Here is a 24,708-nt window from a genome sequence, read left to right on the forward strand (position 1 = left end):
TTCTACCATAACCAGAATAAGTATAATTCTCTTTCAAAATTAATCCACACCAAACCACCGTCCCATGCCTACACCAAGAAGTATGATTAGACTTCATCTAACCAACCTTCTTGAGTAATTTTCTCTTATAATAAACAATCCACTAGTTCTTTTGCAACTTTTTGTCTAAGCAAAGCACTGCATATATTCTTCAATCAAAACAAAACCAAGTCTCTTCTAATTTCATTGTCAAACTTTGTCACAAGCCAGAGAAATGGAGACACAAATTCACCCTTTTTTTTTTCTTTTACCTTTCCAATTTTCCCCGGGTGAGCTATCTTCTTGGAAGAAAAACAAATTGTGATCTCTTTTTATGCACGCGTAAATCCTCATCGTTGGTATTGTTTTTATTTTGATTTAGCTGCTATACAATTTCACTGAGCTTTCCAACAACTCACGGTTGTCTCCAGGAATTTCTTTTATTTTTGATCCATTCTTGTAAATCTTGAAAGATGGAATGGAGCTCACATTCTCTGACTTTGCTAGGTAGGGATGATCTTCGATTTCCACCTGAATTTACCAACACATATAGATATTGTTAGCTAGATCAATTCAATGATGGCCACCAATGATTTATTCTACATTGAAAATTTTTCGCATCAAATTAACTCATTTTTGCTTTTGATCTTTTTATTTCTAGTTTTTGTTCGAAAGTGACAAACCTTGAGGAAGTTGATGGATGGGAAGCCTTTGCAGACTTGTTCCATGAGCTGTAACACTTGCTTGTGGCATGTTTTATTGCAGAAAAGCACCACTGACATCCCTGTCATTTAGGAAAATTGAATTTGTTCAATTTTTCAGAAATCCTACAAAAGCAAAAAGAACTAAAAGGAAAGGAAATTTATGAATTACCAGGCGCGGTTACGAAGTGTCTGAATCGCTCGTTGCTAGAGATGAATACCAAATTAGACCCAAACTTCATTTCCTTTGTGTCTTCACCATGTTGTTCTTTGATCTGAACTCGGGCTTCAAACAAGGCCTTCCCCACCTCCTCATCTCCTGGAGTTTCTCGTAGCAGCGTCTCATAATCTTGAATTACAGCCTCCCATCTTTCCAGCTGACCAAACAAACCAACAGTCAACTTTACAAATTGTGGGTATAAAACCAATTTGCAAACAGAAAACATGTAAAGCAAAATGTTGTTAGAAAATCTAAATGATTAGACTTCAATATGGAAACAAAGGGAGTCTCGCCTTGGCATTGCAGTTGGCTCTTCTCAGTCTGGCCTTGCTGTAAGAAGGCTTGACATTAAGGGCTGCAGTGCAATCTTCTGCTGCTTTTTCAAATTGGCCTAACTTAGATCGACAAGCTGCTCGGTTGCAGAGCAAAATTGAGTTGTGTGAATCGTATTCTAGTCCTTCGCTATATGCAAAACAGGCCTCTGAGAATTTCATCTCCTTGAAAAGCTGGTTACCATTTGAACGAGCCAACACCACAGCCCGAGCCCTCTTCACAACTGCATTTACCTCATTACTTGAGTCTAGTCGAGCTGCCCACTGAGCAACAGACAGTGCATCCTCAAACCTAGGACATTTCAAGATTTGGAATTTTAGGACATTTCATTATAAATATTGTAAATCTTCAAATCGCAAGTGTTATACGCACCAAACAAGTGAGACTAGGCCACGTAAAACAGTCCCAAGTATGACGCTTCAACATTACATTGTAACAAACATTAAAACTTTTTCAATTTTACTCACCTGCCATCAACTATGTAGACCTGTGCTCGAATTGATAGCAGATAAGCACTGCACGATGGGCCAAAGAACTGAGTACAAGAATCAATATCAAAACAAGGTCCTTTCTGAAATGTGTTGTACGCGTCGTGGTGCCTATGGAGCTTCAATAGTGCTTCAACTTGCATAGCAAAGATCTTCAAGAAAAAAAAGTTAACCGGCAATGAGGAGACTAAGTATGGCAAGACTGCTAATTAATAAGTTTCCGTGTTGACATGGAAAAGAAGGGGGTGTGGAGAGAGGTAGTCAACCTGTGGAGCTGAATCAGCACCGGAAAAAATTGCAGACTGGCTCTCCTTTAGCAATAAGTTCCAATCTTTTAGCTCTATGGCTTTGGTGCACGCGGTGACATGTTTTTTAATAGCTTCAGCTTTGGCAATGTCGTTGTTGTCGGCCTTAAGGCCTGATTGTTTGTAGTGATGCAATGCTTTCTCTGCTTCTCCCAATCTATGCGACACAATAAACATAGTCATACATCATGTTTCTGAAAACTGTTTTGGCGAAACTTTTTCTCAAAAACACCCCTTTTATCCCTCTTTTTTTGTGTGTTTTTGCAACAAAATAACCAAAATTTCAAAAAATGCAGTGTGAAAATAGTTTTCAAAAATTCAAAAACTATATGATCTTTTTTAAAAAGTGAGTTGTTTTAAAAAAATTCTATCAAAAACAGTTTTCAAAAACAGCTCGCCAAATAATTTTTTACTATTTTTTGAAAATGCAAACAGAAAATACAAAACCAAAACACAACCAAACAGGTTTCGCCAAGTAGCACTGTTTGGTGTCACTTTGGTTTTCCTTTCTCTTTTTTGGTGTTTTCGAAAAGAAAAATAAAAATTAATAACTAAATAAAAAGCCATAATTTCATACCACTTTTTTCTGCAAAATAGTTTTAAAAAGTTTATGAACAATATTTTGATGTTTCATTAAAAGTGGATTGTTTTCAAATAATAATAATAAATAAACCCTCTTTCAATTCATTAGATTAAATTAGATACCTGAGATACAGTGTCGCGAGCCGATGATGAGCTCTGTGATAACAAGGCTGAATCCGAATAGCCTCTCTGCACTCAAACACTGCCTCTACCAAACGCCCCAAACCAATCAAAGCAGCACTTTTGTTGCTATGATATGATGCCCTGTTTGGATCAATAGAAATTGCCTGATTGTACAAACCCAAAGCCTCTTCAAATCTACCCTCTTTGTACCTGTCATTTCCCAGAGACTTCAACACTTCAGGGTCTAATCTATTCATCATTCCCCCCAAAATATTGCGAAATTGTGGGCTTTCAGCACCTGTCCTCCTCACAATGTTGCCTGTGATCACAGTCCTAGGATGAAAATCCAGAGCCTTATTATTAAGATTGTCTGTTAATGAAACAGTTTTGGTCCCCGGCTGCTTCAGAATGTTGCCCGAAGAGGCTCTGTGAAGTGTTCCGCTTGAATTGGACAGTCGGTGGTGCTCCCTGATCGTCAGGCTCAGCTCGCCGGAGGTGATAGTTGAAGCCTGCCTTAGGCCTGAACTGTTTGATGATGATGTCGAGCTTCTCGTGGCGTCTGAAGGATTTGAACTGATGGCATTTGGATTCTTTATCGGTTTTTCTTCGACTTTTGGTTGATATTTAGTTTCTGAAGGCCTTGAACTGGTGGAATTTGGATTCTTTCTCGGGTTTTCATTGCCTTTTGGTGCAGATTTAGCAGGGACAGGAAGTGTTGTCTCACCGGAGCCACTTCGCAGCCTGTTGACATTATGGGTGTTTGGAGACTTGATTGAATTGTTGTTTCCGTTAGTTGGAAGAGATTTTCTGGGTGTTTTTCGCGGCCCAAAGCTTCGATGTCGGAAAATTGAACTCATGAAACCACAACCCAGTTCATTATCTGCAGCATATTTCACTGTTTCTGCCATGAATCTCTCTCTCTCTCTCTCTCTCTCTCTCTCCAGACCAAAAAATTGAAAATGTTGATACTACAAAATGCTAGCTATTATGTGCTTTATAAAGACTGAACTTGAAAGAATATATGCGCCTGGAGAAGAAAATTTAATACCAATAAATGAATAAAAGAATATCAAGAGCAGGCTTGTATGAGAAGGATGTAACATGGCAGGGTTGTTTCAGCGGAGGCGTGTATTTATACATTTAAGGCCCTATTTGGAGTGCAGGCCAAGGAACCAACTTTATTTCTTTGGAAAATTTTAGAGATGAAAGTCCAATTAGAGAGAATGTGGCAAATATTAAAAGAGGGAAAGAGTTGTTCAAATTAAAATATTTAAAATACCCAGCAACAGCCATTAGGTGAAGGAGTTTTTTATTTTCTTTTTCTTGATTAATGGGCAAGCTTATTCAATGGCTAAAATTGTTTAGGTGATAAGTTTTGAAGAAAAAGAAAGATTAGTGCAAAGTAAAAACCTAATGCCTTGTGCTCAAGTAAACAATGGGCCTCCGGCCATTTCTTTCCAATCAATAAAAAAAATTCATACATGATAATGTGGATGAACCATGCTCCAAGTCCTAAGGGTAATTGTTATACAAACAAAATATAAAGAATTGGGTTAATTACAAAAAAAAAAAAAAAAAAAAACTCTAAGGTTTCACGCATTTTTTACTTTAAATTCTAGTGTTTTAATTTTGATAAATTAAATCCTAGAGTTCCATCCATGCTTCAATTTGCCCACTCCGTTTATCTCCGCCTGTGCAAGGTAACGGAGATGGTTTAAAATGAAAAATACTAGGGTTTAAAGTGAAAAATACATGAAGCTTTAGATTTTTTTGTGTAATTAACCATTTTTTAAAATTAAAATACTAAAAATAAAAAATGATTAATTACAAAATAAACCCTAAGATTTCACGTACTTTTTACTTCAAACCCCCTCTGTTACCTTACACAGATAGAGATGGATGGAGGGAGTAAATTGAAATATAGATGGAACTCCATAGTTTAATTTGTCGAAATTGAAACATCAAGATTTAAAGTGAAAAATGTGTGAAACCTTGAAGGTTTTTTTTTGTAATTAATTCTAAAAAATTTATACCGATGTCTCATTTATATATATTTGTTAGAAGTCAAAATATTTGTTATTTTAGTTCATAATTATAAGAATATCATTGCCATAGTATTTTTATTCTAAATTTTGTGTAAAAATTCTGTTTGAATATTATTTTTGTGCATAAAATACAGTACTAATAACACAACATTTATTTTAGATGGGGTCTACTCTACAAAGATGAATACAATACTATTTTGTGCATTTTTAAGTGAAAAAAAAAAATAGAAAAAATGCCAAACGAATGTTGGACTTCGAATCACCTCTGGATTTTTTTATTTAAGTGAATTTTTTATTTATCACGTGTTGGAAGCTACGAATATGCCATTAATTAATAACAAAAAAAGACTATACATTACTACATGTTTGAAAGAGTCACAACGTTTTTCAATCCTGTTTAATTGGTACATTTGATTTGGAGAAGATTTTATGTAAATTTTTGTTTTTAATTCAAAACAGTAGTATGTTCATTTGTATTTACGAAGTCATGAAAGAGGGACTTCTCAGATTACGAAGAGGACACAGTTCTTTCTCTTTTGTAATTAATTGTCTAAATTTTTTATCTTTCATCCGCGCATCCGAAACATATTTGTTTTTCATTCGCTGTTTTGAAAACTTAAAACAATGAAAACTAATACAGAAATCACGTTTTTGAAAACTATTTTTGATTTTTTAAAAAAAAAATTTAAATACACTTTTTTGTAGAAGATATTTATAGATTTGTTGAATACCACAAATCCAACATTTTTATCCAGAATTATCAATTTGTGATTTAGATTTTTTTTCCATACACGATCAACGTAACACCATTTTAATCTCTACCACACAACCGAGACAAAAGTCTGTCACATTTTTTTAGTAAGATTTTTGTTTTTAAATTGTTTTCTAAACTTCTGAAAATTGTTAGGTGTAGTTCGATAATGTTTACATCTGTTATATTTTGCTTACAAAAATTATTAAATACATTTATGCTTATTTTTTATGAAAAAAAAATTTATTTTTTCAAAAATTGTAAACAGATTCAAAAATGTTTTAAAGTTATAAGACTTTTGTAAGTATAAACAAATTTTTTTAAATAAAACCAATACCAAATAGGTTCTTAGCCTTTGCAAGAGCATCCACATTAGATTTAGTAAATTTGAATCAAATTATAACTAAAAATTTACTTTTGTATTTTAGCTAGCATTTTTTTTATTAAAATCAAAACCCTTTTATTAGACCCTTGTTTGGTGAAAGGGCAACCTAATCTATTTTACTTCATAAACCTACTAAGAAGGAGGCGCATAATTGAGTAAGAATAAAGTAAAATTTTATTTTTTTTCTTGGATAATATTACTAGAGTAACATGTTACTATGAATCAGGATAACATGTTACTATTTACAAAAGTCTTGACGGTAATAAAAAAAAATTTAAAGAATTTCATACTCAGGCCTAGTTTGGCATAACACAAAAAAGTCAAAAAGTCACTATCTTATTTAAGTCACATCATCTCTCTACCACATCACTTCAAACCCAACCCATATTTTACGTTTTTTCGTAAAAAGTCAAAAACTGCACTTATTTAGATCATCCTAAACAACCCCACATGAATCTTATTTCATAGATCTTGATGAGAGGATTGTAAAAATTTTAATTTTATTAAAAATCGATATTTAGATCAAAAGTTATATTATTTTAAAATTTAATATTTTGGTAATAGTGATATGTGTTGAATATTTCAATGAAAACTTTTTATACCTGTCCTTAATGTATTAAAATTTTATTATAAAGAGGCTTTGACCAAATCCTCTATTTTTATTTATTATTATTATTATTTTTTATGCACACACTTCATCAGACTCTCTATTTTAAAATTTAATTTTATAAAATATTCATTTTTTATTGAGTGGTCAACCGAGTAAATGACCAGATGGTGAACCACTTGGTAAAATACATCACTACATCAAGTGATATACTGTAACAATGTCAAAATTTATTTTGTTGTAACTAACTTAATGCAAGGATTCTTTTAGGCCTTATTTAACTAATATAGCTCCAAAATTAATAAAGGAAACCTAATGTGGATGCTCTAAGATTTTTAATAATTTTGTTATCTAAAACACAAAAACAAAGGAATTTTAGGGTATAAGTCTATTTTTTAATCTTTTGAGATGTCCAAACTCTAATCTTTGGGAAAAACAGACACAATTTACCCAAAAGAATCTATCTATGGAAATCTATTTATTAAAATTTACCAAATTATATTAAAATGTGACATATGTCACTCATTCAATAATTCATTAGTTGAATATCACATTTCTCTATCTCACCACTACCACCTATTGTTGCCGATGATTTCTTCAACCAATTTTCTTGCAACTCTTCTAGCGACGCCAATGACTTTTTGACATAGCCATATCGCCAAATAAAATTTTATTTCGAATTACTTTTCACTAATTTTCTACAAAACAAAACAAAACAAAACAAAAATTTTGAAACCCACTAGTAGGTACACCAAAATTTAACTTATGTCGTTCTCATAACCAAATGGGGAAAGATCAAGTTGGGAAAATATGGCGTCATCTAAAAAAGATTAATATATAAGCCATTCCACGCACCAATTCTAAACAAACACTAACCTTAAAACTAAGGGCAAATTACTTACACCTCTCTTGATTTGTTAAATTATAAGTTTTTTTTTAAAAAAAAAAATTAAAAATTTCATCTTGCCTTTTTAGATTTATGTTCGCATAAAAATTTAACTCATGCGGTAAACTAAACGTTAAGAATGATTACAGGGGCAATATTGATAGACAATATTACCCTTTGTATCTTTCCAAAGCACCAAATAACCTGATTTAACTTGAAATTTCTTTAAAAAGTCAACAAAATTTACAAAAAGATTACGTTAGATGAATTTTTTTTTAAAGTTTTTTGAACCATGTTTAGTTTGTTGTTTAGAAGAAAAAAAAATCAGAATCGTTTTTTGAAAAAATTAACACTAATTTTGACGTAGGTGGGCCTACAAGGACTGTTGACCCACCACTTAGGGCCCAATGCATAATTCAAATACTAAAGCCCAACATTGCTGGGGCCTAACATTACACCCACGACCAATGGTATTAGAACACCTGTCAAGAGAAGAACCAGCCACATCAGCAGACGAAGATCCTGCAAAGTTATTACACCACACATCAGCCATTAGTGAGTTTCACTTCAGCATTTAATGCGATAACTCCTTCACGTCGGGGTAGAATGGCTTCACCATGAACAAGGCGAGCTAAAACATAGACTTTCGGCCAACATGACAGGTCGGGGCAGACAAGAAAATGATGAGCAAAGGATATAAGCAGGTTTCTAAGACAAAGAAAAGGTTAAGTTATCTATCTTCATCTTTTTTCTATATTTTCATCACCCTCACTTCTCTAACTTGCTCGTCGGAGGGTTCGCTGGGGGACTCTTCGTTCCCCGTTGAACTCTTTTGCAAGTTTTCCCTGCGGGTTCATCCCTCGGAAGACAACTTGGGAAGCGTGGATCATTCTGACCCGTTCCATTTGGAGTATCCAATAACAAAAGTATTATTAGTTGGCGCCGTCTGTGGGAAACCTTTTTGCTCTGCGCGGCAACGTGCTCATTGTCCCGGAGACCCACTCCCGGTAAGCCCTACCTGCCACCCGCAAAGGTGGATGGCCACAACTAGATCCATGGCTTCTCAACACAACGTTACCGACCCTCAAGCCGACCCTCCTAACCCAAACAACCCACCGCAGTATTTCACAGAACTCACCAATAGCATTAACCGCCTAGCCGAGCAAAACCAAGCCTTGATCAATGCTTTACTTCAAAGTGACTTCCCTATACCTCCTCCGCCACCTCAAAACGTCCCACCCAACTAGGAACGAGCCTCGAGCCATCCCATCCAACAATCTCACCCATCCAACTTGGAGGGCTTACAACCCCCCCTCAAGACATGAACCCGCCACCTCGAGCCCCACATCCACCGATCCAAGCACCTGTCTAACCCCCGTTACATTCCGGTGGTGACAACGTTTCTCTTTGAGATGCAGAACTCCGAGCCATGAAACTCCAACTGCAAGGGGTCATACAGAACATACAGAACAAACCCTCTGCCACAACCAACTCACCATTTGTTGCATCCATTAAGGACAAACCCTTACCCTCTAAGTTCAAAATGCCCTCGATCGATTCTTACAACCGTACAACGGACACAATCGACCACTTGGAGGCTTATAGGACCCTCATGGTCCTCCATGCATTCCCCGACGAGATCATGTGTCGGGCTTTTTCCGTAACACTTAAGAGGTCGGCCCGACTGTGATTTAGTCAGCTGCCGACAGACTCTGTCTCCACTTTCCAGCACCTAAGCGACTCCTTTCTCAGCCACTTCATTGGTGCCCAGTGCCAGCGGCGTCCGGCGACTCAACTCCTCAACATCCGACAGACGGAGGGGGAGTCACTACGCAACTTTGTTAACCGCTTCAACACCGAGGCCTTACAGGTGGCAGAAAATGATGACAAGGTCATTCTTACGGCTTTCATGGCCGGTCTACGATCCTCCGATTTCCTTTTCTCCCTTTCTACAAATCCCCTAACCTCCATGGCAACCCTCCTCTCTAAAGCCCAAAAATACATGAATGTCGAAGATTTCCTAGCGGCCCGACAAGATTCCACAACCAAAAATCCAACCACCAGAGAGAAGATAAAGGACCCTGAAACCAGAACTACCCGGTACACATATCAAACACCCCAGTATTCCGACCGACCTGTTCAAGCCAGCCGATCGGTGCCTATCCGACCGTCCGGTCGGTTCGAACGGTACAGTCCCTTCAATTCCCCTATGGAACAAGTCTTGAACCAGATCCAGCGAGATTACCCCCTAAAATGGCCCCTACCATCTAGGTCTCTTTCCAACCGATGAGACCAGTCCAAATACTGTCGTTTCCATCAGGACCACGGCCATAATACCGAGGAGTGTATTAACCTCAAAGACCATGTCGAGGGTTTAGTACTCCAGGGTCGTCTCAGTCGGTTCACAACAGCCCGCTCTCAGCAACGGCCAAGAACCGAACTTACCAGAAATAACCGCCGCCACACTTCTCTTCGACAACCCGCACAACCCGACCAAGGCAATGATCGACCCCCACAACAACCTCGAGCACAAGGAAACCCTACCCCCCGCGGTCGGAGAGATCAGAGTTATTGCCGGTGGGCTTGCATGTGGGGGACCATCTCGTTCGGCCCAACGAGTAAAACTTAGAAAAATCAAGCAGGGTTCTAATAAAGAAGTCACGACACTGGGCCGCCCCTTCAAACATCCCAAATAGTGGATGGAGCCTATCACCTTCACGGAGGCCGACTGCACAGGCATCTGTTACTCTCACGACGACCCCCTCGTCATCTTCGCTGTCCTGTCCAATTACAAAGTCAGACGAGTGCTTGTCGACAACGACAGTTCTTCAGACATCATCTTCCTAAACGCCTTTCGCCAGCTTAAGGTCGGGGAAGAAAGTTTGTCCCCTCTCCAAACTCCATTGGTTGGCTTCACTGGAGATTGGGTAACCTCCATAGGCTCCATCGACTTTTCCATCACGATTGGAGAATATCCGCGGCAGACCACAAAGTTGCTCACTTTCCTCGTCGTCGACTGTCCCTCTGCTTACAACATTATCCTCGGTCGCACCGCCCTAAATGCTTTTTAAGCTGTCATATCTACTTTCCACCTAACCGTAAAATTCCCTACCGACCTCGGAGTCGGCATGGTGAGGGAAGCGCAGACCGTGGCCAGAGAATGTTATGTTGCTACACTTAAAGATGTCAAACTGAAGGAGGCTATGATCATTGAAGGACTCAACGTCAGAGACGAAGACGGGCTGGTCAGAGGAGAACTGGTGGAAGAGCTTGTCGAGGTCCTCATCGGCCCCACTAACCTGACAAAAACTGCCAAGATCGGCAGCCAACTGTCCCCCTAAGCTAAGGCTGACCTTACTGCTCTTCTGATTGAGCACAATGACGTGTTTGCCTGGACCCACTCCGACATGCCGGGTATTGACCCCTCCTTTATCACTCATCGTCTCAGCATTGAACCCCATTTTCGACCCTTCCGCCAAAAGGAGCACATCTTTCACCCAGAACGCAATACTCTCATCGCTTTCGAAGTAGATAAGCTCCTTGAGGCATAGTTTATCAAAAGTGTGAACTACCCCAGATGGCTGTCAAATGTGGTCTTAGTCCATAAAAACAACAGTAAATGAAGACTTTGTGTCGATTACTCCGACCTCAACCGCGCTTGCCCCAAAGATAACTATCCCCTTCCCTGCATAGATCTACTTGTCGGTGCCACGGCCGAACATCAAATGCTAAGCTTCATGGACGCTTTCTCTAGCTACAATCAAATTCTGATGCACCTATCGGACCAGGAACACACCTCCTTCATAACTGACCGGGGGACTTACCACTATCGTGTCATGCCATTTGGGCTGAAAAATACAGAAGCAACTTACTAACGGTTAGTCAATGTCGTTTTTCATCACCAGATAGGTCGAAACATGGAAGTATACGTTGACGACATGCTTGTCAAGAGAAAACTCTCCTCTTATCATCTAGCAGACCTGCGGGAGACCTTCGACACTCTGCGTAAGTATCAAATGAAGCTGAATCCGTAGAAATGCGCCTTCGGCGTCGGATCTGGAAAATTCTTGGGTTTCATGGTCAGTCAACGGAGTATCGAGGCTAACCCCGAAAAGATCAAGGCTCTGATAGAGATGCAGTCATCCAGAACAGTTAGAGAAGTTCAAAGGCTTACTGGCAGAGTCGCAGCTCTCAACTGTTTTATTTCTCGTGCAACAGACAAGTGCTTTCCATTTTTCAAAGTCCTTCGACAAGCTTTTGAGTGGACGACAGAATCCGAAGAAGCCTTTCAGTAATTAAAGCAGTACATGGCCAACCCCCCCTACTCTCTCAGGCGATCATGGGAGAACCTCTTTTTCTCTACTTAGCTGTATCGAACACTGCAGTCAGTGTAGCCCTCATCATAGAGGACAGCTCCGTCCAACGTCCGGTCTACTGCATTAGTCGGGCTCTCAAGGGAGCAGAACAAAACTACCCACTGCTTGAAAAGATGGCCCTGGCCTTGGTCATAGCCTCAAGACGACCCTGACCTTACTTCTAGGCCCACCTCATTGTCGTCCTCACTGACCAACCCTTGAAGAAGATAATACAACAACTTGAGTTATCCGGCCGACTTATGCAATGGTCAGTTGAGCTCAGTGATCAAAGGGCAGACTGTTGCTAATTTTATTCTGGAATTCACTATCTCACTCCAGACACGGCCTCCCCGCCCAAACAATTCAACACCGAGACAGACGACCCCCACTCTTGGACCCTCAATGTCGATGGATCATCCCGCAAAGAAGGCAGTGGGGCTGGTCTCATCCTCACCGCCCCCGAGGGTGGTTATTTCAAGTGCGCTCTCCGTTTTTTGTTCGACGCAAGCAATAATGAGGCTGAATATGAGGCATTGATAGCTGGTCTCCATCTAGCTAGAGACATTGGCGTAAGCCATATCCAGGTGTTCAATGATTCCCAGCTCGTCGTCGGACAAATTACGGGGGAACTCGAAGCCAAGGACGACACAATGCGGGCTTACAAAGATATCGCACTCCTCCTTGTTCGCCTCTTCAATACTTTCTGTATCAAGCACATCCCTCGAACAAAAACTCCAAGGCAGATGAAATGGCTCAATTAGCTTCTGCCAACCAGTCAGACCTCAGCCATGGCGTCCGCTTTGAATACCTGGCCCACCCTGCCATTTCTCCAAACCAGCAGTAAGTCCACTTTCCTCCAAAATGAACCTATTCCATGGGCGGCAGATATCCTTTTATTTTTGACAAAGGGGGAAATACCATACGACAAGCAGCAGGTTGCCAAAGTAAGGGCCCGATCGTCCAACTACATTCTTATCAACGGCCTCTTGTACAAACGTGGCTTTTCGCGACCATACCTAAGATGCCTCAGTCCCGCTCAAGCGACCTACGTGATGAGAGAGGTCCATGAGGGTGTATGTGGTAATCATCCAGGCGCCAGGTCACTAGCCCACAAAATACTTTGCATTGGTTACTTCTGGCCTACCCTCAACCAAGACGCCACGGAGTTTGTACTTAAGTGCGACAAGTGTCAGCATTTCGCCAACATCCCTCATGCTCCACCGACAGAACTGATTACACTCAGCAGTCCATACTCCTTCGCCAAGTGGGGCAGAGACTTAGTTGGTCCATTGCCCACTGGTAAAGGCCAAACCAAGTTCGATGTGGTTGCCATTGATTACTTCACCAAATGGGTGGATGCGGAACCCCTCGCCACAATCACCGAACGGAACACAACCAGATTCATCTAGCAATCGATTATATGCCGATTCGGAATCCCCCAAGCCATCGTCTCAGACAACGGCAAACAATTCAACAACTCCAAGTTCAGGAAATTTTGTGCAGAGCTCCACATTCAGCTGTGCTTCTCTTCCCCAGGTCATCCCCAAGCCAATGGGCAAGTCGAGGTCACCAACCGTTCTCTCTTGCAGATCATCAAAACCAAGTTAGAAGCCGCTAAGGGACTCTGGGCTAAGGAACTGCCAAATGTACTCTAGGCCTATCGCACCACCGCCCGAACCCCTACTGGGGAGACCCCCTTTCGCTTAACATACGGCGCTGAAGCAGTCATCCCAGTTGAAATTGGCTTGCCGACCCCGAGGATGCTGCACCAAGACCCAGAACTCACCGAAGACTTGCGTTGGGCTGACTTAGACCTGATTGAAGAGCTCCGAGAGATAACTACTGTCAGGCAAGCCTCATAACAACAGAAAATGAAAAAACACTACAGCCGTAAGGTTCAACCGAGGGAGTTCGCAGTCGGGGACCTCGTTTTGCGTGAGGCGACTCTCGTCATCAAAAATCCTGCTGAGGGCAAGCTCGCTCCCAAATGGGAAGGGCCTTACATTGTTAAAGCTAGACCTTGCCCAGGCACCTACCGACTCTAAGATATGGAAGGCCGAGACCTCCCCCACCCGTGGAACGCCAAACACTTGAAGCGTTATTTCCAATAGAGTACCATGTCCTATTTTTGTATTGATCAATTGTTGTATGACAACTTACACACTTAGTTACTTTTGTTCTTTTCATATATGATGTATGCATCTGATCAATAGGCTACGCTTTAAATGACAATGACTTTGCATCTCCATTATCTGCTTTGCGTTTCAATAGACGACTTGTTCAAACTGAATTTTTCAAAGCCTTAGCCAGACTGAGTTATTCGAAGCCTCAGCAGACTGAGTTATTCGAAGCCTCAACAGACTGAGTACGAAGGGCTCAGCCAGACTGAGTTATTCGAAGCCTCAACCAGACTGAGTTATTTGAAGCCTCAGCCAGATTGAGCGCGAAGGGCTCAGCCAGCCTGAGTTATTCGAAGCCTCAGCCAGACTGAGTTACTTATACTTAATTACAAACCCAGGTCCATACTTTTACATCCCTTAACATTCTTTACACCTTTACATTTTTAATTCAGGTAAAATACACACACCTTATCTCTCACACCAATCTTTCATCTCTCAACTTTTACACCATGATTTAAGGTTTCACACTCTAAGACTTTTACATTTCAACATTTTTATTATTAACATTCTTTACATCATGGTTTTCTCACAAGTTAGGCTGGTGTAGACACCCCATTTTTGACCGTCCTCAAGACTTGGACGTCACCGTTTGAACACCCGGTGATCATCCATGTTTGTGTTCGTTTGGAGTTCCCGGAGGTTTCGGCTACGCGCCTTGCCTCAGGATCTCCGAACTCGACTGTTTAGTGTCTGGTTTTGCACCAAACACTTGTGTTTTTCCTTGGAGGGGCAGGGAATGCCTTGTGAGGCATCTCCACACATCACCGGCCATGGCCAGAGGCCACCGACTGGTGTTTTGTTGCCATCGGCAATGTATATTGCCGGTCGGCATTCTTTGTTGCCGGTCAGTAGTCCATTTTGTCAAAATGGCAATTTTGAGTAGCCGACTACTGTTCATCTGCTTTTGTAGATATTTTAATACAACTGTCTTGCATTTGGCTCCCCTCCATACACGTGTATGGAGGGATCTCTCTCTTTAGAAGCTTGTCTTGTAAGCTTTACAAGACAAAAAGCTCTATAAGAGGAGCCCTCCTCTCTTGGCTTTAGGGTTAGACATTTTAGACAGCCATATTAGGGTTTGAGTTCTAGGGTTAGGGTTTTGTACATATCCTATCTCTATATCTCTCTCTTGTGTGTGTATAAATGTGTTTGTGTCTTACTATTGCACACAAACACATAGTGTTACACCTTTTCTTGGTTCTTGAAGGACCAGAGGTTTGTTCTTGAAGCTTTGGAGCTGTTTTGAGCTCAAGGAAGGGGCTGGTCCACCATTTGTGAAGAAGGTCTTCAAGGGTAAGAAGTTTGTCCCTTTATTCCCCATTTTTGCATTGTATTTTTACCTACCTTGCAATTGTTTTTGTGTTTAGTATATAACATAAAAAATTTCTATTTTTAGGCCCTCTAAATAGTTTGTTTATAGTGTTTTGTGGTTTGAGGTTGTTTGACCCCTCTTAAGCCTTGTAAGGCTCTATTTTGTTCTATTTTGTGTGAGCTCCGAGACCTTGGTGTTTGGGCCTCCTCACCACTGAAATCTTGAGGGATTTTAGAGGTGAGGATGGTGCCTTGAGGTCCCAAGAAGGAGAGGGCCACCCCCTCTCCTTGTTGTCCTTGAAAAGGACCATTTTTGGCCTCTTGAGGGAGCACCTAGCTTAGGCTCTTGTTGACCATGCCTTAGCTGATTTTTGTGCTTATTAGGTCATAATATGCCTCTGTTTTTAGTTGGTTTTGGTACACCATGCATGCTAAGCATACCTACCTTGTAATGCCATGTTTAGGCCTTAATATGCCTTAGGTTGTAAACCATTGTTCTAGCATGTTTTAGGCCTAGCTTTGTGAAGCTTTTGTGCTTATTTTGCCATGTTTGAGGTCTGTCCTTAGTCATTTTGGTCGGCCATGACATGTTTAGTATAGCCCCTTTGCATTTTGGCTTGTTGGCCTTAAGTATGTGAGAGTATAGCTTGCATTACTCGCTTTGTTTCAGTGGTTTGGCACCATTTGTAGCATCATTTCAGTCCCTTTAGCATGCTTGTATGCTTGCCTTGGATGCCTCTTTGATGCCTTATGAGCTTGTGTTGTATGCTCCTTGAAAGTGCATTTGTGCATGCTTTTGAATTCAAGCCATTTAGATGCCATCTAAGTGGTCTTTTTGGTTTTGTTTTATGAACTAAAACTCTGTTTTGGTCATTAAATCCATGCCATGTTTGATCTTGCTAAGTGTGGTCAAATACCCCTTTTAGCTTGCCTTGAATCTTGGACCATTGTCACATGCTTAGCCTATCTTGTTTGCTTGGTTTGGCACCATGTTCTTGCATGATTTTCAGAGCTTAATGCATGACATTAGTCCATGTTTGCATCCTCTTAAGTGTGCTTGAGAATTTCTTTTAAATGCTTGAAGTATTGGACACCCATTGCATGCATGTGTGCGTGTGTGTTAGTCCTTCATTTTGGGCACTTTGGCCACTGTTTTAGGCCTAGTTAGGACTGCCTAAATCATGTTGAAGTCCACCTCTTTGTTTGTTGCATGCACTCCTTGTATGTTGTAGCATATTGGTGAGTTGTTGCATAGTTGAACTTGCATGATTAAATGAAGTCACATGTTTGATTACATGCTTAAACACCCACATTGTGCCTTGCATACTTGTTGGTTGCATTATCTCATGCCTTGCATGTCTTGTATGCTTGCTTGCATTATCCATGTTACATACTAGTCAACATGCTTAAGATTGCCTTGCATTGGCATGCATGCTCTACCTCTTGACCAAATCATGATAGAGGTTGAGTCCCATTGGTTTGTTGGTTTGCATTGCATTTGACATCAAAATGTGCACACTTGGTCCCTTGGACCATCACGCATGGAAATGCGCGATTGATGGTCCGAGAACCAAGGACCATGTCCCTTTGAGTCATACACATGATAAGGGATAGGATTGGTGCATATATTGCTTGAATTGCATCACCATGTTATGTCTTGCCCTCTGTTGCTGTCAATTGCAGATTCTGCAGGAATTTTCTGCCGACCGGCAGTGTTTAGTGCCGACCGGCAATCCTTCCTGGGCCGATAGCTTCATCAACAGCCGATGATCACATAACACTGCTGGTGGCTATTCTACTCAGCCGGTGGTGTCTCCCAATGCCCAGGGAAACAATTCTGAGACTTTGGCAGTCTTTCAAGAGGCAGTGCAGGGAAAACAGAGGCACCTTATACATGGCAGTGCACTTCCGAGCAAGACCTGAGCACGCGCTCATCGAACCCTCCTCCCAAGGCCCATTTTATTGCTTTTCTTATGCTTAGTTAATTTGTTAATTAATTAGGTGATTTGTAATAATTAATTAGCTTGCGAGTTAGTTAATTTGTATTATTCTTTCGATCCCTCCGAGCGAGGGCGAATTTGTAATAAGTGTGGGTGAGTGTGTGCATGTCTTCCAACCCCCACTTCTTTCTCCCTTTTACTTACCTGCTTTGATGGTTAGTAATAGGTCATGTTTAATTTAGCATACCTTATTCTTTGCATGCGTGCATCCATACATTTGTCTTGCATGCACCAGACTCGGCGAATCATGCTAACTGCATTAGCATTTCAAACCTAACTTGAATACATGCTACTTGTGCATTTTCACATGACATCCATAGAATAGCCGAGCCTACTCTACTGACATTCTGTATGCGTTGCATTAGACATTTAAACATGGACTTGGATCATGCATTGATTACTAACGAGTTCTTTGTTTTGGCACGGAGTACGATGTAAGTATTCATGCTTTAGTATCCTTGCATGCGTGTGGGTGTTGCCATGATAGCATGATTACCATGAGGCTAGCTGCTTATGTGATATAAACTGCTTGACTGCCTGTGGATGAAAGTTGGATTGCCTGAGTTGTAACAGCTCATTGAAATCCGTGTTTTAGCCTACTTGCGAGTAGCAAATTCCAAAACATTTTCCAAGACAAACGGATATGCAATGTTTATTCCCAAATTAGGCAATCTAGTCTATGCTTGTTTGCTGTGCGTATAACATAGTAATTCTAGGCTAATAACCGGAATAAGAACACATAACGTTTTCAAAAACGGATATCACGGTTAGTAGAGGCCGATCTTCGGATCAGGCGAGAGGGGGTGCTCATAGCTGACCTTCCCCAATCGTACCCAAGTTCCCGAGCCGAGGCAACTTTGGTGATGACGGACACGTGGCCTTCGGCACCGAGTCAGGGTTTCCTAAATTCTCCCATTTTAAAATATTTAGGTGGCGACTCTGTATCTGGCAAAGCAGTCCATGTTTGGCACTTCTTTTCAAAAATTTGTTTCTCAAAACGATTTGCCGGATTTGGACTCTTTGGTTCAGATTAAGAACCGTGACACAAATCGAGTCCGAACTGTAGTGGGGCCCCATGCGGGCGAGTCTACAGTTGGCTTCCTACTTCTCAGCTTTTACACCTCACCCTAGCGGTAAATTTCACGATTCATGCACAGGTCTTATATTCATGCCCATTTTCATTACTTTGAAATCTATAAGAAACAACGACAACAGTACGACAAAGCACAACTCATTATTTTATTTACAAACATAGATTAATCACTATAGAAATTACGGGAAAAAAAAAACAAACAAACAATAAAAATTTTATTTACAAGCAACAACACGCAAAACACAAAATTTTACATCAATCACTCATCATCGCTTGAGGCCAGGTCTTCCTCCTTGATCCCCTCATCCAGGGGGGTCTGGGCAACGTCGTCTTCATCAATTTTCACTTGGCTAGAGTCCAAGTCTAGGAACAGCTCTTCCACTTTGCGTTTGAAGGTCTTCCAGTCGCTGTCCCAAAACTCAGTCATTTCATATTTGTAGATATCAGACCACTGAAAGCCCTGGATCACTTCCTCTTCACTCTTACTTCCAGTGGCCACTCCTGACGGCCCAGCCCCCATATCCCCCTCCCTCGCCACGCTCTTGGCGACTGCGGCATCGATGGCTATCTGGAACTCTGCAGACTCCTTGAATTGTTCCACCGCCGCCTTGCACAGGTCGGGGTACCCTGCCCTCCAACGCCAGCGCCTTCTCCAACTGAGCGATCTTCTGATCTGCTTCTTCCTTCTCCTTGATCGATTGGCCTCGCAGATCTTCATTTCAGACCATAGCCTCATCCTACCTTCCATTGGCGGTGGTGCAAACTTTCTGGGCCTCTTCCAGCTTCTTTGCTTCCAAGCCAGCTGGAACTCCAGCGATATCACATTGTGCCGCTCCACTTCAAGCTCTAATCTGGTTGCGACGAGCTCGGCACTAGCCTTCTCCGCCGCGTTCCTTTACACCACCCATAATACCTCCATGATCTTTGCTCTTCGCGCATGCTCTACACCCTTCAAACATGCCTTCCGGGTGTTTTTCTTCCAGCCAGCCGTCTCCTCCATTAGCTTTTGAAGCTGCCCCTTTGCCCCCTCCAACTGAACCCTCAACGGCTCTATCTCTAACTTCACACGTGCTGATTTATTCAGCAATGCAGTCGCCAAGGTCGCTGCCTCCATTTGGGCTGAGCATAACCCTCTCAGGAGGTCGGCCTCCCCCAACCGTGCCATTGACCGAACGGCGGCGTCCTCCAACACTCCAACAAGGCGATCGGCCGCCGCCCTGGCCTTCTCTCATTCCTCCACGGAACGCCCTGCCAACGCGCACGCGTGGTACAACGCGGTCGTCAGCGTGGTACCTGTCCCTGCCGTACTAGCCCCGGTCTTCCCTCTCTTGGGGCTGGAGGTTACTTCCAGTACAGACACTGCCACCATCATTTGGGTACTTGGGCCCATGTGTTCTCTCAACACTTGGGCGCTTGGCCCCTCGTCTTCTTCGCCACCTGGGCGGTCTCCACATTTTCTTCCAACACTTGGGCGCTGGGACCCTTATCCTTCTTCCCCACCCTTCCCTTATCCACCTTCTCCTCTATAGGGATGTCCTCACCTCCAACCTTCATCTTCTTTGTGGCAAGGGCGCTTTTCCTGCCATCGACAGCAGCCCTTCTCTTCTTGGACTTCTTCAGCACTGCCTCTACTTCCTGCTTCCCCCTCTCCTTTAACGGGTCTACTGGTGGTGGCTGTGGGGCGAAACCAAATAAGTCTTTATCGCCCAATGGTTTGGGACGCGGTCGGACCCACTCCCTTATCACCAGTTTAGGGGCAGGCCCCAACTGTGCCTCCTTGTACTTTTCGGCCCTGGCGAAAGTCTTCCGCTCCTCTGCCTCCTCCGTCTTTCGTCTCACCTCCATCTCCTCTGCTGCAGGGTCTCCTTCGGTCGGCTACGGTCCTAGCCCCAAGGCATATAAGGATGAAGGGCGGATTAGGTTGTCCCATCTGACACCCTCTTTCTCCCTTTCACTCCTTCACCTGTTTGCCCCTCTCTTCTTCCTCCACCCTCAACTTCGGTTCTACCGATTTTGTGGGGACTTTCCATATCGTCCGCACCCCTTCTGCCCCATTCGCCGATACAAAGAACCACCTCGGCCTCCACCCTTTTACAAATGATGGTAGCCTAGCTACTAACCCTCTGCCCGCCACCGCCTGCAAAGTCACCCAAGTCTCTTGCTGACCGGATGCTTTGTAGCACGAAATGAACTCGTCGACTGTCATCGCCGATCCGTCGATCGCCCGCGGCCATGCGATCGCGCATGCCATTACAATTTTCTATGCATTGGGCATCAGCTGCCCCGGTTCCGCCTCCAGTCAATTAAGTATCTCTGCCACTAACTTAGGAATAGGCAACCTCAGCCCCGCCCGCAGTGCTTCTTCGCACAATGCTAACTCCGCTGGCCGAACATCTGACACCCTCCTTTAGAAGTGGGCACCCTCAGTTGTGTCTCTATCGAAATTTGGTACTTCCTTCATACCTCTTCCAACTCCTCCGCTGTGAATGTGGATCTGTCTGGTTTGGTATGTCAATGGTCCTGCTCCACTTGGCTTATGGGCTTAGCGGCCGCGATCATAGTCGTCGTCGTCGGAGGGGCCCGTACGACCTGATCAGCCTCCCTCCCCTCTCTCCGCTCTACCCGATATCGTTCTGCCAACTCCACTGCGTCGTCATCACCTAAAAAATCAAGCCTTGCGGCTGGTACACCCTCTTGCGCCATTTCTCCTACGTGTCTGTATATTGATTCAGACGCAGGCACAAGGAAGCTCACAAAATGTTGCAGAGGTGTATCACTGGAAACAAATGAGTTTACTTCTGGGACGTGTTGATTTTTCGCAAAAAAATAGGTAAAGCGGACAACCCCAAACGCCCACGGTTTGCCTATATTCCGAGGGTCAAGGTTGAAGTTCGCTAGTTTAAAATACTTTTCGAAAAACTCCCGCCCCTGCCTTTTATCATTTTGTCCCTTCAGTTCTGATTAACGCGTCACTTCTCTCATTAAAGGATTTCGCCACGTGTACGGCCACGATCTACTACTCTGTTCCTCTTCCTGTCTATTCCACTTCACTTCACCACATGACCCGCCGCTCCTCGAGCCCCGCACACCGCCACTTCCCCTTCCCACTCAGCCACCCTTCACGGTCAGCCCTCCCCATGGTCGGTCCGTTCACTCGGCCGCCCTTCGAGGCCAGCCCTTTCCACGATCGGTCTGTCCACTTAGCTAGGGATGGCAATTTAAACCCGGCCCGATAGGGACTCAATCCCCTTACCCCGATCGGAATGGTTTTTTCCCGAAAATTATCCCCATAGGGCCGGGGATGGTATTGAAAATTAAATCCCCGATGATTTTCGGACCGGGGACGGGGAGAGGTTCCCTAACCTTGGCCCCGGCCCGGCCCTGCCCCGACTAATCCCCGTATAGTTATTATAATATATATTATATTATATTATATGTTTAGGGTTATTATATATATATATATATATTATATGTTTTTAGGCCCTTTCTCTCGCTCACATCACACTCACTTCTCTCAGCCCCTCTCCCTCTCTCTCTCTGCTGTGTAGTTCTTGTGAAGATCAATGGCAGATAAGGTGTCTACAGAATCATTGCCGAATAAGGTGTCTATAGTCAATGACGACGTTTCCTTTGACGACGACGACGACGTTCCACCGAATCAGACCCTCCGACGACGACGACGACGACGACGACGGCGACGAGTGCCAACTCATCTTCCTCCTCCTCCGACGACGACGTGGGCCACCTCCTTCTCCTCCGAGACCTCCGATGACGACGACAACATTTCCTCTGCCACGCTAGATCTGAGCAGATGGATTTCTCTCTCTCTACTTAGATCTATCTCTCTCTACTCAGATTTGTGTGTTGTTGATATTGTTTGATGATATTGTTGTTGATGATGTTGATGTTGAGGATGCTGTTACTACTGTGTGTTTGCTCTTTTTTTTTTCTTTTTTTTTGGATCCGAGGAATTTTCGGGGTCTGGGAAACCCGATCCCCATTAGGGGACGGGGATGGGGATGGTAATAGGTTCCCCGTCGGGGATCGGGGCCGAGGACGGAGACATTCTTACCATCGGGGATCGGGGATGGGGAGGGCGATCCCCGGCCTTGCCCCGCTTCGTTGCCATTCCTACACTCAGCTACCCTTCGCAGTCGGCCCTCCCCACGGTCGGTCTGTCCACTCGGCCACCCTTTGCGGTCGCCCCTCCCCACGGTCGGCCCGTCCACTTGGCCACCCTTTGCGGTCGCCCCTCCCCACGGTCGGCCCGTCCACTCGGCCACCCTTTGCAGTCGCCCCTCCCCACGGTCGATCCGTCCACTCAACTACCCTTAGCGATCGGCCCTTCTCACAGGCGCCCTCCCCATTCGGTCACCATTCGCGGTCAGCCCTCCTTTAGTCGAATCCCCCCGGTCGACCTCTCATAACACCGTTTTCTTTCTTATTCCTTTCGTTGGGCTGAAACTGTACTCGAGAATGGGGGACTGCTGACGTAGGTGGGCCTACAAGGATTGTCGAACCACCACTTAGGGCCCAATGCATAATTCAAATACTAAATCCCAACATTGCTGGGGCCTAACATTACACCCAGGACCAATGGTATCAGAACACCTGTCAAGAGAAGAACCAGCTACATAAGCAAACAAAGATCCTACAAAGTTATTATACCACACATCAGCCATCAATGAGTTTCACTTCAGCATTTAATGCGATAACTCCTTCACGTCGAGTCAGAACGGCTTCACCATGAACAATGTGAGCTAAAACATAGACTTTCGGTCAACATGACAGGTCGGGGCAGACAAGAAAATGATGAGTAAAGGATATAAGCAGGTTTCTAAGACAAAGAAAATGTTAAGTTATTTATCTCCATCTTTTTCCTACATCTTCATCACCTCACTTATCTAACTTGCTTGTTGGAGGGTTCGCTGGAGAACTCCCCGTTCCCCGTTGAACTCTTTTGGAGGTTTTCCCTGTGGGTTCATCCCGGAAGATGACTTGGGAAGCGTGGATCATTCTGACTCATTCCATTTGAAGTATCCAATAACGAAAGTATTATCAAATTTAATAAAATAAAAATGAAAAAATATATTTAATTTGTAAAAATTATTTTTAACCAATCAAAAGATAAAATTATATAAAAATGATAATTAATTTTTTTTTATTTCTTAACCAAATTAATTTTTAATTTTAAAAAAAATTAAAATAAATTTTTAAAAATCAAACCAAACGTAGCTTAAGAATCTTTTTATAAGGCATTTCTTGCATTGATAACTTATTTAATTATTTATTAATTTTATAATATTTTCACTATCTGATAAGTGTTTTTCCATTTTAATTTTACATTTCATAACTTATTTAATTAATTAATTTTGTATTCATAACTTATTCAATGAATTTGTTATTTTTTGAGTTTTTTTTGGGTGAATAGTTATTTTTGGTTGATAAATAAGTACTATGGAATCCTCTTCAACATGGAAGGAATGAAGAAAGAGCACTCAAGTTGCTTGAAATTGAAATATTAGCTTATAAAAATTAATATATTATCTTATGTTTTTTGTATTCAATGAATTTTTTAAAAAATATTTTGCACAAATTTTATACTTCTTAAATATATCTAAATTAAATTGATCTAATCAAATATTATGGTGGAAATAAAAATAAAAATTATATTCACATATAAAATTTTATACGAAAAATATCATAAAAATATTGTGATAGTGATATTGTTGTAAATATATAAATCATGTTTATAGAATTTAATGATAAAAAGTTATATAGTGTAATCATGATGATAAAAAGAAGAAATGATAAAAAAAAGAGCAAAATGGTCGCTTAGAAAATTTTAGGATATAACATCATCAAATCTATGGATAATTTGTAATGATATTAAAAATCTCAAGAAAGGAAATATATTTTTCAAATGTGCAGGGATCTATATTAAACAAAAATTTCAAGAATGTTAGTGTAATTTACCAAGAGCATGTTAGTAAGTTTACTATCTCTGTTAACAGAGTTAATTGCAATGGGACAACATTTAATTTCTAAAATTTCAAAAAAATTTATAATTTAATTAAATGTTAGAAGTATAAATAGTTTGCCCTAAAATTAAAAATACATGAACTAAACATGTCTTTCATCAACTTTTTTGCAATAATGATTGATGTCTCCACATGCGAAGACGAAGATCGATCAACAGCCGACGTTGATTCCAGTCAGACACATATTAATAACACATACAATGATGTGGCCACCAAAAATCTCTCGTCTGTTCCTCTGTCGGTGGATTGAATTTGAATCAAATTCATATTGGTAGGATTGATCT

General features: G+C 42.0%; 1 protein-coding gene across 1 annotated transcript; it reads right to left on the minus strand.

Moving 5' to 3' along the window:
- LOC114315500 (TPR repeat-containing thioredoxin TTL1) lies at nucleotides 1-3,994 on the minus strand. The gene is made up of 7 exons (XM_028262115.2): nucleotides 2,771-3,994; nucleotides 2,027-2,222; nucleotides 1,740-1,912; nucleotides 1,233-1,563; nucleotides 892-1,096; nucleotides 702-802; nucleotides 1-549 (listed from the first exon to the last, which is right to left on the minus strand). Exons 1-7 carry the CDS (start codon nucleotides 3,676-3,678, stop codon nucleotides 397-399), a joined length of 2,067 nt encoding a protein of 688 aa, XP_028117916.2. The 5' UTR covers nucleotides 3,679-3,994; the 3' UTR covers nucleotides 1-396.
- Nucleotides 3,995-24,708: the final 20,714 nt, after the last annotated feature.

The sequence above is a fragment of the Camellia sinensis genome, chromosome 3 (assembly GCF_055761805.1).
Source record: "Camellia sinensis isolate YWXY chromosome 3, ASM5576180v1, whole genome shotgun sequence".
Lineage (NCBI taxonomy): Eukaryota > Viridiplantae > Streptophyta > Magnoliopsida > Ericales > Theaceae > Camellia > Camellia sinensis.

Excerpts from the sequence above, each read along its gene's own strand:
- LOC114315500 (XM_028262115.2), bottom strand. The coding sequence starts at position 3,678 with ATGGCAGAAACAGTGAAATATGCTGCAGATAATGAACTGGGTTGTGGT. Across the intron at positions 1,097-1,232 it reads GAGCCAACTGCAATGCCAAG|CTGGAAAGATGGGAGGCTGT; the intron begins GCGAGACTCCCT and ends TTGTTTGGTCAG. Across the intron at positions 550-701 it reads CATCCATCAACTTCCTCAAG|GTGGAAATCGAAGATCATCC; the intron begins GTTTGTCACTTT and ends TGGTAAATTCAG.